The sequence below is a fragment of the Solanum pennellii genome, chromosome 2 (assembly GCF_001406875.1).
Source record: "Solanum pennellii chromosome 2, SPENNV200".
NCBI classification, from domain to species: Eukaryota; Viridiplantae; Streptophyta; class Magnoliopsida; order Solanales; family Solanaceae; genus Solanum; species Solanum pennellii.
Window position 1 is genome coordinate 40,536,972 of NC_028638.1, and position 17,318 is coordinate 40,554,289.

The window sequence follows — 17,318 nt, forward strand, 5'->3', positions numbered from 1 at the left end:
ATATATCCAAGCTACATATTAATGTATCTAGTTTGTATTACGTTTTAAGGAATTAATGTAATTACAAATTAAAAAGGGATGGATTGTAATTTTACATTAAAACTATGTCATTACTAAAATTTGTTTTTTTTTCAAGACATTTAACTCCCTTTTGTAAATGTCTCCGAAGCCTATATGACATTGAATCTAATGACAACTAACAAATGCAAGATAAAAGTTTTATCATTCTTTGTTAATGTACATATTAGTTGCCGCTAAAAACTGTTTCTGTCGTACCGCTAGTAAGTCTTGCAATTTACAACTTGGCTGCATTCATCTAAAGCTAAAAAGATACATATAAGCTAAAAAGAGAATAACAAACAACAAAGTAAATTCATTCACAAAATATGGTAACAACATATGTCATCCCCCTTTAATTCTTTCTAGAAAATCCAATTTCAGTAAGAAATCTGGACAAAAATCTCCCATTCTGCTTCCCATCATTTACATTATCACTTGAATCCCTCAAATTGCTTATCAGAGACCAATGAGTTTCAAAGTCAGGTTCATAACCACAACGTTGCATTGCGCGTAGAAGCTCAGATGCCTTGTTAAGATTGTTCTGAAAGCGATACATGTTGATCAGCAAGGAATACGTTTCCCTCCTCGGGATTTCTCCAAGCTGAACCATTGAATCGAGTTGTTTCTCTGCCTCTGCAAGTTGTCCTCCTTCACTTAAGCTCTTGATCAGAATGCTCCAAGTGTTTATGCTTGGCCTTTGATTTCTACATAACATCTCCGCATGGAAATTCAGGGCTACATCCAGTTTACGCCAGGTACAGTAACTTTGAACAACGTAATCAAAACTGCTTGACTCTGGCACGTTCCCGTTTCTCAACATGATGTCCATAAGATCTACTGATTTATCTACCCTTCCGTGCTGACAAAGTCGCTTGATGAGATAAGTGTAATCAATATTTTCAGGAATGAGGCATTTTATTGCCATCCGATCCAAAAAGTTTATGGCTTCGCCTAGCTTACCATTAGAAAGAAGGGTCTCCACTATATTGTTTTGAACGACTGAACCATGATTCCAACCTCTAAACTCCATTTCTTTGCTCAAGGTTAAAGCTTCTTCAAGCTCCCCATAACAACAAAGGCATTTGATCACCTCTCTCAAACTACGGTCACTTGGTCTCAGATCTTTCTCCATCATATACTTTAGATATTGTGTGGCAGATGACAAATCTTTACACCGCCAGAACCCCTGAACGAGATAATTGTAAGTCACCTCATCTAGTTGCAGTCCTTTACCTAGGATCTCATGTACAAGAGTATTAACAACTGAGGTTTTATTAGTTGAGAAAAGGGAATAAATCAAAATGTTATATATCACGGCTATAGGAGGGTTGCTTTGTTTAAGCACATGGTCTTTCAGGCATAATGCTGTAGATACCTTGCCTCGTGTACACATCAACCGCACTATATCGCGGTAACTTGCAATGCTGATACCTAAGTTCTTACGTATCACGACGCCAAGCAGCTCCTCAACTTTCTTCCTCTTGTTAGCTTGACAGTAGCCTTGAAACAGAACATCACAAATTTCGACACTCAGAAATAGCTCCTTTGCCAATGTCTCTTGGAAGAGACTGGTTGCTTCTCTGACCCTTCCTGATGCGAAATAACCATGAATTAAAGCACGGTGTAAGGGAAGCACAGCTGGAGGCTCGTCTCTTAAACAAATATCTTTCAGCGCAACAGCTTTGTCAAAATTACCGGACCTACACAGCTGAGGGATTAATTGAAGAGATGCATCCAAGGGCGGGATCCAGTCCTTAGCAAGCATGTTATCACAGACAACAGCAGCTTCTCGAAAAATTCTCCAATTGCAGAACTCCTGAATAAGATGGCTATGAGCCGAGTGACTAGAAATACAGCCCTGGCTTAAGATTTCCTTCGCCAGAATCTTGGCAGAGCTTGTGAACCCTTTAGCACTGAGTTCTTCAAGGAACATATGAAGAGCATCACATACTTCATCAGGGTAGAACACCAGCAAGGCATTAAAAAGCTCCAGTGCTTCATTAAGCCGTCTTCGCCTGCATAGGCGACTGAAGAGTGTCTTTCCATCCTTCAAATCAGGTAACCAATTATTAGTTCGTGCAAACTTCCAGTAAGAAGTTAGACCTCTCAGATCCCCTTTCTTGCATAAGCCCATCATCAGAGCAGTATGAGTTTCACTATCAAGTCTTAGATGTCTACTTAGCATGCCATGCAAGATTGCTCTTGCCCTGTGCACAGACCCCTTTTTGCTGTATTTCCGAACAAGCTTATTTAGAGTTTCTTGATCAAGCTGATGTGTAAAATTTGGAACTTTCTCCAACAGACCAGAAATGGTCTTAATACAAATGCTGGATGCGCACAGCTCTTTCACTAGGGCATCCAGAGCACCCAGAGATATTTCTTGTCCCCAACAGAACATTTGATCCACCATCATCAGAACATCTTTCATGTCTTTTTTCATGTAATCCTTCCATACAACAGCGTTAAAATCAGGAAGCATGGCATCATCAAGGACTTTATGAATAACTCTCTCATACTCATCGACATCTGTATCCAGATAAAGCCCATTACCAAGATTATCGAAAAATTCTGCTTTATGAAATCTTATATCATTGTCTCTTCTGATTTTCACAGCAGAAGAATTGAGACCCAAGAATCCAAAAGCTCCGGAAAGTGGATCTTCAGTAGGAGATAGTTGGATCAAGCCACGACCTACCATCTTAGATACCATTGTGTTTACTTCATCAAATTGCCTAGCTTTACAAAATCCAGCTAAAAGAACCCTGAAAGTTGATAATTGAGGCTCTACTCCCTGATCCTCCATTTCTTGAAGAATGTCTTGATAGTGTTTCCACATACCCTCCTTGAAAAGTCCACTAAGAATAGCATCATAGGAATATATATTGGGCTTTAGATTTCTTGACAGGATCTCTGAAAGATAAAAGAATGCATCCTTCAGTTTTCCTTTACGACAAGCCCATCCAATCAAAATCCCAAATGTTATTTCATTCATACAAAAACCCAGTTGATCCAACTTCATCACGTATGAGTTCCCGCTTGCCACACCAAACTGTCCACAGACAGACTGGATGAGCTTATTGACTACAGTTACATCAGGAATACAACTGATCTCGACAAAGAAACTCAGCAGATCATCATAATCTCGTTTATTACAATAACCAGAAGCAATAGAATCGAGGATTAAATAATTAGGTTCAATTCCGAAAGCCAGGACCTTCTTAACCAAATTCCTGGCATCCTGAACTTTCGCATCAGCACATAACAGTCTGACAACACCCTCATATATACCCCTTTCAGACACATTCCTTCCCAAGCCAATATCTATAGCATCAACATAAATTTGAAATGCCAATTGAGTTTCATGTATTTGAATCAAAAACTCAAGGATTACCCTGTAACATGAAATCGATGGGGATACACCTCGCATCCTCATTCGATCATAACATCCAATAGCATTCTCTAATCGATAATCACCCACAAACACTTCAATTAGATTACTGTAAATCTCATGATTATCCAAGAAAGTTCCTTGGGTATCCAACAATGAAACCAAGCACTCAACTTCCTTGAACAACCCAGAACGGACAAGCATTGTAGCAATGATCTCAGAGGCCTTAATAAGATGCCTAAAACTCTTACTCTGCTTGCTAGCCCACATATAAATTCCCCATAAAGATCCAATCTTTTTAACCTCAACATCAAAAATTCCACTATCATTTTGAAAACCCAACAGAATTTCAAGAACATCATTAGGATTCAACACAGAAACTCTCCAATATCTACGAACAGTTGCAGGGGAGATCTCAGATAGCTTAAGAAGACAATCTTTGATGATGGGGTTGTTCAAGATCTCACCTTTATTACTCGAAAAGCTTAAACTCTTTGATTTTTCAACAGAAGATGAATATTGCGTAGTATATGTTGGTTTTGCAGAAGATGAAGAACGTAGTAGATGAAACTGTTGGAGTTGAAGTTTTCTAGGAAAAGAAGAAAGGTGAAAGAGAAGTGAACCAACCTGTTTGATGTGAGATTTGTGTTTTCGGAATTCAAGGAGAGCTTGAAGCATTCGACCGCCGGGATGTGTTGAGAGTTACAGAGACGACACTCTGCTAGTTCTATTCTTGATTCTTGGCTGTTGTTGTTGGGCTTCAAAGTTTTTCAACCAGTTTTGTTTTTTAGTTTATTTCATGGATTTTCTCTATTTTGGGTCCAATTGTTGAATCTCAAACCTTAGGCCTTTAATAGTCTCGGGGAACTTTCACATATAACTACTTTAAAATTGTCTAATTACTCTCCATATAGTTTAATGATTACAATTCATAACTACATGTTATATGGAGGAGAGAGGCGAGACACAGGAGAAAAAAGTGGGAGAGAGAGGTGAATTATATATGTATATTGGTTAGATAATTGTATGTTATACATATGTATTTGTATATATTGCAAGAAAAAATTGGGAGAGAGAGGAGAGAGGCGAAAGAGACGTGAATTATATATGTATATAATTGTATATTATACATATGCATTTGTATATATGGCAAGCGAGATTGAGAGAGGGCAGAGACTAGAAGAGAGGTGAATTGTATATGTATATAGGTTAAACAATTGTATATTATACATATGTAATTGTATATCCTGACAAATTATACATATATAAACGTGACTAATTATACAAAATTTAAGTCAGCCCACGTAATTAATGTATAATATTAGTCGCGAGTGGTAATTATAACAATCTATAACTATGATGAGTAATTAAATAGTATAAGTTTATTTAGTCGCGTAATTTTCCCTTAATAGTTTTCTTTAGGGAAACTAAGCAAATATTTCATAAAAGTACATGATTACAAACATATACCTTTTTCTATCTATACTCTACTAAATAATTAAATTATGTACTCTCAACTAATTTCGTTTAACTGATACTAAATTAGTATCATATATTATATATTAGTATCATTAAGGCTGATAATTTTCACGTAATTGATACTAAATCAATATATATATATATATATATATATATATATATATATACACACTCTCTTGTAATATCATTGACTAATGAGTAATTTATGAACGAGAAATCTAAATGATAAGCAATATGCAAATATTCTTATACATGTATTCTTTGTGCTGTCAAAACATTTAGCCTATACTATGGATCCTCTTAAATTGAATGTCATTTTGCCACTGTCATATATAAACAATCAAGTAATATTTTCTAGATTAAAAAGTTCATGTCTATTATGTTCTTCCAACATCAATAATGATTGTTGTGTTTTAATTCTTTGGTGTGAATTATTAGTGTAACACAAGATGCACAAGGAAGTCTACGAAACAATTTCATTTTCGATACATAATTGAACAAATTCTTTTACCTCTTCCACTAAAATCTCTAAAATTCATGGAATTTTTCAGATTTCAAATAATATCTCAACCATTATTAATGAGTTAATTTTAATGTATATTTTATTGAGGTTCATGACAAAGCAATAATAAAGGGCTTCTCTTATGGTCATTACTTCAACATACAAGATCTTTATTAGTCTCCATAGCTCCATGTTAACTTATAAAATCATACTGTTGTACGAGATTTTTCTTTCATTTTTACGATTGTTTTTTTATTTCCATAGATGTCATATTTTTAAGGTTGATATTATTAAATATATGAGTTCTACTTTCACATAACTTAACGAGGAAACATATGTATAATTTTATGTAGAATAGAAAGTAGAGTAAATTAATAGGGTATACAAGTATTAATTACATAGTATTACAAAAAAATGCAATCAAGACAGTAAAATAATACCATTGAAAGTTTGTCAACCATTCCTCGTACAAAATTAATACATGAATAATTTTTGTCCTATCTGCAAATCAAACATGGTATAAAATTAATACGTGGATAACTTGGTTATCCATATATTAGCTATGGTCTTATCTAGCTACCAAACGACCCCTATTTGATCTGTAAATAGGATAAAAGCTATTCATGTATTAATTTTATGTCATGTTTGGTTAGTAAGTTTCAAATGTTGTATAAAAGTTATTCATGTATTAATTTTATATGATATTTTATTATGTTTTAATAGTTCTACGTAATTAATATCCACATAACTTAATGTGAAAACCTCTATATAATTTTATGCGAGATAGAAAGTAAAATAAGTTAAGTAGATATATTAGCTATCCCAGAATTAAATAAGAATTATTTGTTCACCTCTAATTTGTTCACTTATTTATTTGTAAATAATGTATATGAACTAATTTACAAAATAAAGTAGGTCAATTAAGCTGTTTATGTTCCTCGTATTTCTCGTTTCCTCATTTTATACAACATTTTATGTTTGCCGCATCAAGTAGTTTTTAGTTAATGGTGATACCTCTGTGCATTTTCACTTGTTTATCAAGTAAATATCATTAGTTAGATTTTACAAATGCATATTTATTTATAGGTTAAAAAAATATACTAATTCACAACAAAATAAATATTCAATATATAGTGATTATCTCACATAACTTATTTCAACATAACTAATACTTGCATATTCTAATCAATAACCAAAAGTTGTTTCATAAAGTGTATTGGAAAAAATAATGCTTGTACTAGCTTGATATTATCAATATTTTATTTGGTACACTTTTTTAGCCTATGCATAACTAATGCTTGCATTGGTAATACATTCTATTGTGTGTTGAAGATATATTACTAACACCATCTTTGTATGAATTAATAACGCAATGGGTTCTAATCGCGTGCAATAACATTATTAAAGATACAATTGCCCTCAAAAACTTTTGCACATCCTTTCATGATTTTTTGTAAATAAATACTTTTTCTAAAAAATTTATGTTATGCACAATATTTGCAATGCACCAAACCAAACATTATACAAAAAAATCTCATTATAACTAATGCAACGTTATTACTAATACATTACATTTCGCATTATTCTTATACATTTTACCAAACAATCTCTATATTTGACTTGATACACCATCTTCGCAAAACTTAATTCAATTCAATTCGTATCCTAAGAGTAACAAGATTTATAATAAGTGTTGATTGATGAAAATCGCCCCTCGCAATCCATTCATAAACCATCACGTAATTGTCATCTACGTCACCGGGATGACAATGAGGCGATGCAGGACAGGGCAGTGCAGATTGAGCTTAACCCACAAAATTTTTAATTTATTCTCATTTTCAACACACCCCACATAATTTTCTTAATATATATATTTTTTTAAGATCAATTCAAAACATGCAAGAAATTGTATGATTTTTTATTGAAACATTTTCATTTATTATTTTGAATATTTCGGTAGCTTCAATGAAATTATCTTAATAAATAATATTCTTATCACTTTATAACATGTAACAGTTAAAATTAAACTTGTACCCACCTAAGATCCCATATACCTACAACCCGCCCGGATCCACATTAATTTAAAAGAAACCTACTTTAACCCACCCCCACATAACCTTAAACCCACCTCGCATCCGCCGCATTGTAATCCCTATTCAAATGCATGATCATGAGCTACAATTAGATTATGTTGTCATTTGGTGTTTTTACATCCAAATCTTAGGCACAATATTACGTCGAAATGGTTGTATTTTACAAATACTTGAATATTACAAAAGACGTGAAACAACTGTGTCATATCACCGGCAGCAACTTGAGTCAATCAACTACATGCAAGAAGTTCCGAAACTGTGTACGCTCAACCAAAGACAAATTATTCTTCATATTCTACGCAGGAAGAGCAACTTCTAACTTCTCATGATTATCAACATCTCCCAGTAAGCAAGTACTTGTAAGAGATCAACTTCTCATACCCCATAATTTGTCTTTGTAAACAAGTACATTCTCATATAGCTAAAACACTCTTCTTCAACACAGAAACACCCCACCCCGCCTCTTCAACTCAACCCCCACCACTCTCAATAAGAAAGAACAGAGCATTCCATAATAGGAGCAATAATAAAAGGCATCACCAGTAGTAAACACACTGACTGTATCCAACAAACAAAGAAGAGATCGCTAATGGAGCAGATTTTGAAACAAACACAGAAGATACAAAATACCTATTTTTAAGTTCCGGTAAACATGCTGATCAGAGCTTGCAGGCAGATCATATCACATATATTTTTTATTTTTTTTTGATAGGTGAATCTTATAACAAAAGTAAGCACTTTATAATAAGAATGAGAGACTTACCATACGATTTTTACCTGCTTCAATCTAACTCCAACCTATACTTCCCAAAAGGCTATCAGATTCCACAATGAAACAGAACGAAAATTATATCACTGCATTTTGGTATATACTCATACATCTAGCACTACTAAACCACACAGATCACTGCATAGAAGATCCAGTGTCTACAGAAAACTGTATGCACCCCTCTAGCTTAAGCTGTAAGCACATTCCATAGCCACTATATCCTCTTCAAAAGAACAATCTACTTTTAGCAAGAACTTTTGCCGATAAAATGGCAAAGGTTATTCAGAAATCATGATGGAATATTATCGCATAATGAAGAAACATGTAGTAGCCACAGTGGAAGGCAGTGAAAATTATATCACTGCATTTTGGCATACTCATATATCTAGCAGTACTAAAGCACACAGATCACTGCATAGAAGATCCAGTGTCTACAGGAAACTGTAGGCACCCCTGTAGCTTAAGCTGTATGCGCATTCCATAGCCACTATATCCTCTTCAATCTACTTTAAGCAAGAATTTTTGCCGATAAAATGGCAAAGGATATTCAGAAATCATGATGGAATACTTTCACAGAATGAAGAAACATGTAGTAAGTTTTCTAGTAACATAGCAATACTTCTAAAGATATTTTGAAAGGTATCATAATCAAAACCAGAAAGACACTTGCAAATCTGCACCATCTAGAGCGTCTACTTGCATCATCTAGAGCGTCTAAAGACAAGTCCAACTAGCGGTAGATTCATACAAATAATAATAAACGGAAAACATGACATCAGGACACATGGCCGAGATTTAAGAGCTATTGTACAACTATCAAAGGGGAGAAGGATGAGGCCGCCGGCTACACAGGTTCTTGGAAGCACAAAAATTTGAGCTTGGAAGTATATGGTGTCAGGGCATGGCAAATTTTGATAGTAGGTAAAACCTTCAGATATGATCCTGCTAAGGAAAACATCAAGGTAGGCAATGATTTTTGATGTCCTCATTCATCTGGTCATCTGGTTTAGGCAATGAGGCTTCATCAAAGGTGGCAGTAGGCAGGCTTCAGGCTTCAGATATCTCGGCTGTTTGTAGCGAGGGAAAGGAAACAAAGGGAAAAGAATACCATTAGTTTCATAATTGGAAGATAGGTTAGGGTCATCATACCAAAACGTTTAGAAGTTCTGTATGACTGGGGTTAGGTGTATAATACCAGCAAACTAAGCGAAAGATGCAATGCAATAGAACCATAATTCAAGAGCTACCTGTGGTCCTGTTACAAGCTCTAGTAACCATAACTTTTTCTCCAGGGGGCAGAGTTTTGCCTTGATGACCTGTTAACATAAACTTAACAATGAATAAAAATTGGAGAAGCAATTTTGACTTCTTTAGAGCAGTTGAAAGTAGAGGAACTAAATAAGAAATCCTCTGCAACAAATGGGCAGAGAACAAAAATCACCAGTGACAAACTTCCAACCAGAATGTTGTTAGGTCAGAGTTCAGACATAAACAGGCAAGAATCTAATATGAAACTACGAGCTCATTCTTGTTTTTCTTTCAAGAAAATCATGGACAACATTGATCATAGTATTGCCCTAGGACACCAAACCTACCCAAGACTGGTGAAGGTAAGGCAAGAGACTCACCCGGATCCACTGGAACGCCCATGGGAATATCCTTCTTTTGGATAAGCAGGGGAATATCCTTCATATGCCCCATATCCTACACTGCTACTACTCTGCAAATAGATTTAGATATTAATAACGCAAGATGCACATAGACAAACCACAAAAAGTTGTAGAAAGAACCCGAAACAAACAAATCCCAAAACTTCTAGAGAACACTGCAACTTCCAAAAACTCTGCTGTCCTAACCAATGAAACAAAGCATTACCTGGAGAGTACCATAACTTCCAAAACCATCAGCATGTGGAAGGTCACTAGTACCACCATAACCAGCTGAGTAGGAATGTTCACGTCCCTGTCTCCTAGTATCTCTGTGTTCATATTTCAAGGTATCTGAATCTGTTGACATGGGGAGGTAGGGGAGAACTGGCACAAAGGCAGACATGGGTCCCTCTTTTTCAAAAAGATTAGCCCTTAAACGTGATGTTACTTGCATGAGTGCATCCTTTGAAGCATCGGGATCTCCTGATATCTGATTGATGTTGGAAGCATATAATTGGTTTTCAGTTAAGAAAAATGGTCTTTCGAGTCACTTTCTCCAAGCAAAAAATAACACGTATAATGTAAATATAAGAGCATGAAAGAAATTCCTATATCAGTTTTATAAAAACACGGAGACCAAGTATGATAGCACAAGTAAACAGTAATAACAAGAAAGAAAAGGAACAACTACACAAAATATGTTTTCATCAGCATTCTTTTTTCCCTCTTTGGAGGATTTATTTTGGGGAACAGTGGGTACGGCACAGAATAGGGAAAAGGGCAAACCCTATGAAACAATAGTTCCATTCATGCACAGTCCCTCCCCAAAAACTAATCAAGAGCAGATATGGATCCAAAGGCAAAAGCAGCTTATGGCTTTCAAAGATGTCAACATCTACATCAGAGACCCTCACTCATATTGTATATTCATACTCCAGTAGCCGGATTTCTAAAGAGGGAGAGAGAAAGTTACTGAGAATACACTGACCTTTTTCCACTTTTGACCAAGTGAGTAATAACTTTGACATACACAGCCCATTTACTATAACAATGAATAATTACCTGTACCATCTCATCATCATTAGATGCAACCTTTGGAAGATCTTCCTTCGAGAGAATGCGAATATTAGCTTTTGTGATTTTCCTCATCTCATTAATTATGGATCCTCCTTTCCCAATAAGACAGCCGATTCGAGATGCTGGAACCAGCAACCTTGTGGTGACTGATATAAGACCTGAATCCCGTTCCACTTCCTCACGGCACCTTGGTTGCAAGCGCAGTGCTGCTTCAATTGTGGGAGAATATGTGTCCTCAAAAAACTAGAAAAAGCATAAAACCGCATCTTTACTGAGAGAACAAAATCCTCAAGTTGCATATTCCGATAAACATTCATTTAAATAGAAAATACTTACCTCTTTTGCAGAAATAGAAATCACACAATTGTCACCTTCAGCATTAGAACTATTAACCTTGATCACTGCACCAGACTCTTGTCTAATTTGGTTTATTATGACTCCACCTTTGCCAATAACACCTCCGATATTTGCAGCAGGACACACTAAACGAAGAGAAAATTCCTTTGAAGATGATTCATCCCTTGGAGCAGAGTGGAAAGACCTTGACCAATCACCGCTCTCCCCTTTGTAACCCCCATATGGCCCCACTAAAGGAGCTATTCCCACTATTGGAGCACCACCAGCAGAACCAATAAGTGAGCTGCGCGAGGAGTAGATAGTTGGTGCATCGGAGGCTAGAATGTGTTGGGTACGGGATGGATTATTGTGAAGACGAGTTGCAACTTCAAAGAGAGCCTTCCTCACTACAGCAACTTCACCAGATATCTAAAACCAAGAAACCAGCAATCAGATGAACAGTGACGTTAATTCAGCCAAATTTATTTGTACTTCCACATTACTAAGCAACAACATACCCAGGGTAGTCCCACAAAGTAGGGTGGTCTGAGGATGGTCGGTGTACGTGGACCTTACCCCTACCTCATAGGTAGAGAGGCTGTTTTTCGATAGACCCTCAGCTTAAGATTAAATAGTGCAAAGCAGTCCCAAAAAGGAGTTATGGAAGTACAAAAAATAGATAATAATAAAAACAACTGATAGCAGCAGAACAAACTACAACAAAAAAAAAAATTGTGGTACAAGAAACAACAGATAGTACCAGAAATCAAAGGCCAAGAGACTACAAGAGCAAATTAAGACTACTGATAAGCGCAATGAGATAAAAAAAAAAAGAGGTCCCAGCTTGATAGCCAAAGAATATCAAGAAAATTGGCCATACATTTATAACTAAAGAAACTGACCCATCCATGTGTGTGTATAATTATGCAATTTGGGCCGTCAATAAAAAATTTCAAGATGTGGTGTGAAAACAGAAGTGCAGCATGGTCAATCTGCTTAAATTCTGTAAGACAGTCAACCAAGTTGTAAAAGAAGATACCCAAAGTCATTAGGCTGAAATGTGACGGCCCGCAAGTTCAAGCATGAAAAACGAGCACTTGATCAAACTAACTAATTAACAAAATTACTGAAATTAAGTTACAAGTTAGATGTTGCAGAAGTAACACAAGTGGATAGATAGGAAGGTGATCCTGCATTACCTGCACAAGTTCGTCTGAGCTCAATGCACATGCAGGCAAATGCTTATCTTTCAAAATACGAATCTGAGCACCAGTTTCACTTCGAATGTCCTGAACTATCTGTCCCCCTTTCCCAATAATACATCCAATCTGATCTGAAGGTACTAAAAGCTTAACAGTAACCTGTGATGCTTCCTCAGAGTTCTCATCAGTAGTGTCATCACTGATAATTTTATCATATACTCTGAAAAGGGCATCCTGAGCTGGACAAACACGAACTTCAGTGCCATCAAACTCGTTTGTTTCTTCACTTGAGCTGTAGATGGTGACAACACGTTCATCACAGTCAGGTACTGTCTCTCCAATTCTAATTTTTGATTTCGTATCCACCCTTAATTGTTTAACAATCTCCCCACCTTTACCTATGATGCTGCCAATCTTCTTTACTGAACACAAGTACCGATATACTGTATCATCAGGGCCAATAGAGAAAGGATCCTTATCATTTCTAGTATTTCTCCTTTTATTTCCCCCGTTTTCACCATAATCTGACTGAGAATGAGACCGCTTTCCATAGCTATCCCGTCGACCAGCCATTGCAAAATATGGACTAGATACTGTTTATCATCAAAAAATTGCAAATAGAAGTCATAAATCCATGAAGAACAAATCCACCTACTAAAACTTCTAATATGTCAGATACAAAATAGTTTTCCATCAGCACAAGTACACATCTCTCACAACCTTGATCCTGTCCAAACTAAGAAACTAGAATAGGTTGAAATTGCCAGAGTTGAAAATTTGGAGAAACATTCACCCTTATTAGAAAAGAGATACATTTAATGAACTTTCATCCAATTTCATGTTATATTACCTCAAATACTCATCATGTAGCCATGATACAATGTATTCGACATACTCATCCTACATTAGCAGGACTTTGAAATTTCTATAGTTTTTCTAGAAAGGGGCGGATCTAGGGGGCGGAGGGTGTTCGCCCGAACCCCTTGGCAAAAAATACACCTTATATATGAGGTAAATTTTTTGTATTTATGTACATAATTAGTTTTGAACCCCCTAACAAGCAACAAAGGGTAGCACGGTGGTAATTGCCTTTCAGATTGTCCCTTGCATCCGGGGTTCAAACCTTGTTGAGAGCATCATATTTTTAGCTTCTGTTATTTTTTTTTCGCGGGAACTGCCACTAGCCCCAATCTTCCACTATAAATTATATTTTTTTTTAAATGTGCTGTTATAGTGAAATTGATCCCAAAAAAATCAAACAGTCCCAAAAAATTAAAACCCCTAAGGTGAAATCCTGGATCTGCCATGGCTTCTAGATGGAAAAGAAAAAAGAGATTCAGACAGCAACAAAACATTAAAATTGGATGTATAAGCAGTTCCTTATCAGATTTAACATTTTAAATTCCGGGTACACAGCGGAAACGCAAGATACAAACCGCTATCACATATGGTCTGAGCCTACAGACAGTTGACCAATTCACGAACCCCAGATCAAGGACACTGTCAGTTCTAAAAGAAATCCCTTTTTTCTGGTTCTCTTTTTTCATACACCATTGACCAATTAACGAACTCCAGATTAAAAAAACTGACAATTCTAAAAAGATCCTTTTTTTCTTGTTCTTTTTTTTTCACACACAACTGACCAGTTCACGAACTCCAGATCAAGAACACTGTCAATTCTAGAAATATCCCTTTTTGTTGATTAATTGTACTAAACACACACACAAAAAGAAAAAGTTGATACACAAATTAAAGTTTAATCCCAGGTAAAAATAAAGAAGACGGATCCGAAAAGAAACATAGATCTGAAATTAAACTCAAAGATTTATGGAACTACAAAGACTACACCAAAATCCGAACAACAAATAACCATTCTAAGTTCCCAATTAATTTAAAAACTGAATTTAACAAAGGAAAACAAGATTCGAAAATCTATACAGAGATAACACCATAGGAGAATTTGCAGAAAACATAAGTGAGAATACCTGAACTAGAATCTTCTGGTAAGAACCATGTGAAGAGCAAACAGAAGAGAGAAATTATGGAGCAGGGTGTTGATTTATAGCTGCTAGGGTTTTGACCCGAAATAGTAAGGCCTCCGTTTCTTGTATCTAAGGGCCACGTACTCCTTCCGTCCTATATAAATATCTCCCTGTTTTTCCACATTTTCTTCGAAATATTTGCTCTGTTACGAAACTATATGAAATTAGAAGAAGAAAAAAATAGGGAGAAGAGAAAAGACTTTTTATTTCTCTTGAAGTATATTTAGGATTAATAGATCTTTCACAAATCTTCAAAAGAAAACCCTTTATTTATAGGGAAAACCTTACTTGGTCTCCAAGTAAGATTCCTAACCATATCCTACAAGGATTCCACATAATTAGACATTCACTATAACACAAATTATTTATAACACTCCCCTTGAATGTCGATAGATTATGTTTCTCGTTAAAACCTTACTAGATAAAACCAGTGGAAAAAAAAATCTAGTGAAGGAAAAAGAGTACGCATATCTAATAATACGCATTATGGATGCCTCATTAAAAACCTTACAAGGAAAACCCAGTGGGACAAAACCTTGTGAGGGAAAAAGAGTACATCGCGTATTAACTCCCCCTTATGAGAACATCAATTCAGAGACTACAATCTTCGTTTTTCAAGCTTGTACACATCTTCTTGAAAGTTGTAGTTGGTAGAGACTTGGTGAATAAATATTACTTGAACAAACCTCTTGCATGTTGACATCACCATTCTTGGGAGACAATGAGTGTAGAAAAACCTTGACGAAATATACTTTCTTCTATCTCCTTTTATAAATCTTCCTTTCAGGGTCAAAGATTTCTCCAAGTTCCTTACTTTAACTTCTTAAGCAAATAATCTATTGCCAAGAGTTTCAATTCTAGTCATCAACTTGCATAATATACTCTATGCATTTTGAATCTATTTAATCCTTATGAGGATGATAAACAAGTTTTCCAAAATCTTGTATATGCTAGATTTCGAACCCATCTTCTAGTGCCTAGACTGCAAGGCAAATAAGCTTTATGCTTACCAAGATGCACCATTTCACTTTTCACTTGATAATTATTTCTACACCAGCATGCTTAATACTCATAGAATTTATATCATAATAATTTTTTACGATATTGCGTGCTATTGTATCAAAGATACCCTCATCGATATATCATTTGTATTGATTCACAATACGACATAACTTATTGAGATCTCATCACTTCATTATTTTTAGGTAGCTGTCCCTCTCATAAGGTTTTATAAAGTGTTATGTCGTAAAATCTTCAAGAACACATTGTATCCTTATCATGATCATTTTGATTCTTTGATCCTCCCCCTTTTTCAAGGATTATTTTATTTAGAATTGATTAGTCTATCATGCTTCACGCATGTCATAGACTTTATCTTTAAGGGACATTCAATAGATGTATTTACAACTCTTGTGTTGTTTCTAATCTCCCCCTTATGTTAGACAAACTAACATATATCTCAATCTTTTGGAGAATCTATCTTTGTGCATCACTGTATATTCATTGATTATATACTATATACCAAAATAATCAGATGAAAAATATTTGGTCCCTGATCATAAATCAATAGAAAGAAAATCTGATCATAATTTGTTGATTTGATGCATACAATTACTTTTGTATGCGGTATCATATTTCAGATCAACACGTGAAGCTTTATTTTCACAAGCAATGATTTCACTATCTCAAACATTTAATATCACAACATCTATTATCAAGATAAATTATCTTGATTACATATTCTGAAATTGTGCTCTTAACTCAATTATTTTTGCACAAACTATTTTGTGAATGTCAAACTACATCTTGACAACAAACGCACATGTGATTATCTTATAAATGCATCTTTTTATCTTGTCACATGATAGGTGAATGGACCCATATTCACCTTTTATACTTTTCAGAATTTAGAGATTTAATCTCAATATTAGTTGATCCAATCAACTTGTCATGAGAACAAACAACAAAAGAATTCTTGAAGAATCTTCTAGTTTTTCAATGTATGTCCATTACTCAATATGCATATCTTTGGGATGACCAAATTATTCATGCCAACTAATAAAATTATTAGTACTCGTAAACTCCAAGTTTACTTACGCCATATACCTTCTGATTTAGTAAATTTCTAACTTATTATTATATGAGTAAATTTCAATTTTACTCCAAGAGTAATTTTCAGATTTATTACTTCTCAATTACTTTACCCTTTAGGTGAGTCGTGATCCCATCATTGAATGAACTAATCTGAAGAAAATTGTGCATGTAACACATTATTTGTGCCAATATTTTTGCAAACATCAAGTTGCGAGATAATAATAGGTACACAGGAGACCATATAGAAGAAACATTTATTAGGACCATTAAATATTTAAACATTCCACTAGGTGGATGACTAGGTACACAAATATCTCTATACGTTCCTAGAATACAGAAAATTCAATCTCAACTTTCGTTTATGGTGGTCTCACAATTAGCTTGCCTTGCTAACAAGTAGTACAAGAAAATTCACCATTTAAAAGAATTTCTAATTTCTTCTATGGATGTCCATTTTAATTTTTCATAATTCGTCTAAACATTATAGACTAACGATGTCCCAGACAATCGTGTCAAACTAAGAAAGTATTGGAATTAGTAAACTTCTTATTTACCGTAGAATGTGCCTCAATTGCACTAATTCTTGTACAATACAAGCCTGAAGATAAAACATGAAATTTTTCTATA

General features: G+C 35.1%; 2 protein-coding genes across 3 annotated transcripts; both read right to left on the reverse strand.

Moving 5' to 3' along the window:
- Window positions 1–317: 317 nt before the first annotated feature.
- LOC107009013 (pentatricopeptide repeat-containing protein At5g15280, mitochondrial) lies at window positions 318–4,276 on the reverse strand. The gene has a single exon (XM_015208261.2). It carries the CDS (start codon window positions 4,124–4,126, stop codon window positions 413–415), a length of 3,714 nt encoding a protein of 1,237 aa, XP_015063747.1. The 5' UTR covers window positions 4,127–4,276; the 3' UTR covers window positions 318–412.
- Window positions 4,277–7,570: 3,294 nt separating this feature from the next.
- On the reverse strand, window positions 7,571–14,678 carry LOC107011093 (KH domain-containing protein HEN4). 2 transcript variants are annotated; one of them, XM_027914263.1, is made up of 8 exons: window positions 14,541–14,678; window positions 12,553–13,148; window positions 11,354–11,782; window positions 11,003–11,260; window positions 10,167–10,430; window positions 9,920–10,011; window positions 9,539–9,607; window positions 7,571–8,080 (listed from the first exon to the last, which is right to left on the reverse strand). In XM_027914263.1, exons 2-7 carry the CDS (start codon window positions 13,126–13,128, stop codon window positions 9,559–9,561), a joined length of 1,668 nt encoding a protein of 555 aa, XP_027770064.1. In that variant the 5' UTR covers window positions 13,129–13,148; window positions 14,541–14,678; the 3' UTR covers window positions 7,571–8,080; window positions 9,539–9,558. The 2 variants fall into 2 exon arrangements, with proteins under 2 accessions (XP_027770064.1, XP_015065915.1); XM_015210429.2 differs by lacking the exon at window positions 7,571–8,080 and adding an exon at window positions 8,838–9,358.
- Between the last annotated feature and the right edge of the window lie 2,640 nt (window positions 14,679–17,318).

Excerpts from the sequence above, each read along its gene's own strand:
- LOC107009013 (XM_015208261.2), bottom strand. The coding sequence starts at position 4,126 with ATGCTTCAAGCTCTCCTTGAATTCCGAAAACACAAATCTCACATCAAA.
- LOC107011093 (XM_027914263.1), bottom strand. The coding sequence starts at position 13,128 with ATGGCTGGTCGACGGGATAGCTATGGAAAGCGGTCTCATTCTCAGTCA. Across the intron at positions 10,012-10,166 it reads GAAGTTATGGTACTCTCCAG|AGTAGTAGCAGTGTAGGATA; the intron begins GTAATGCTTTGT and ends ATCTATTTGCAG. Across the intron at positions 9,608-9,919 it reads GGGCGTTCCAGTGGATCCGG|GTCATCAAGGCAAAACTCTG; the intron begins GTGAGTCTCTTG and ends TTATGTTAACAG.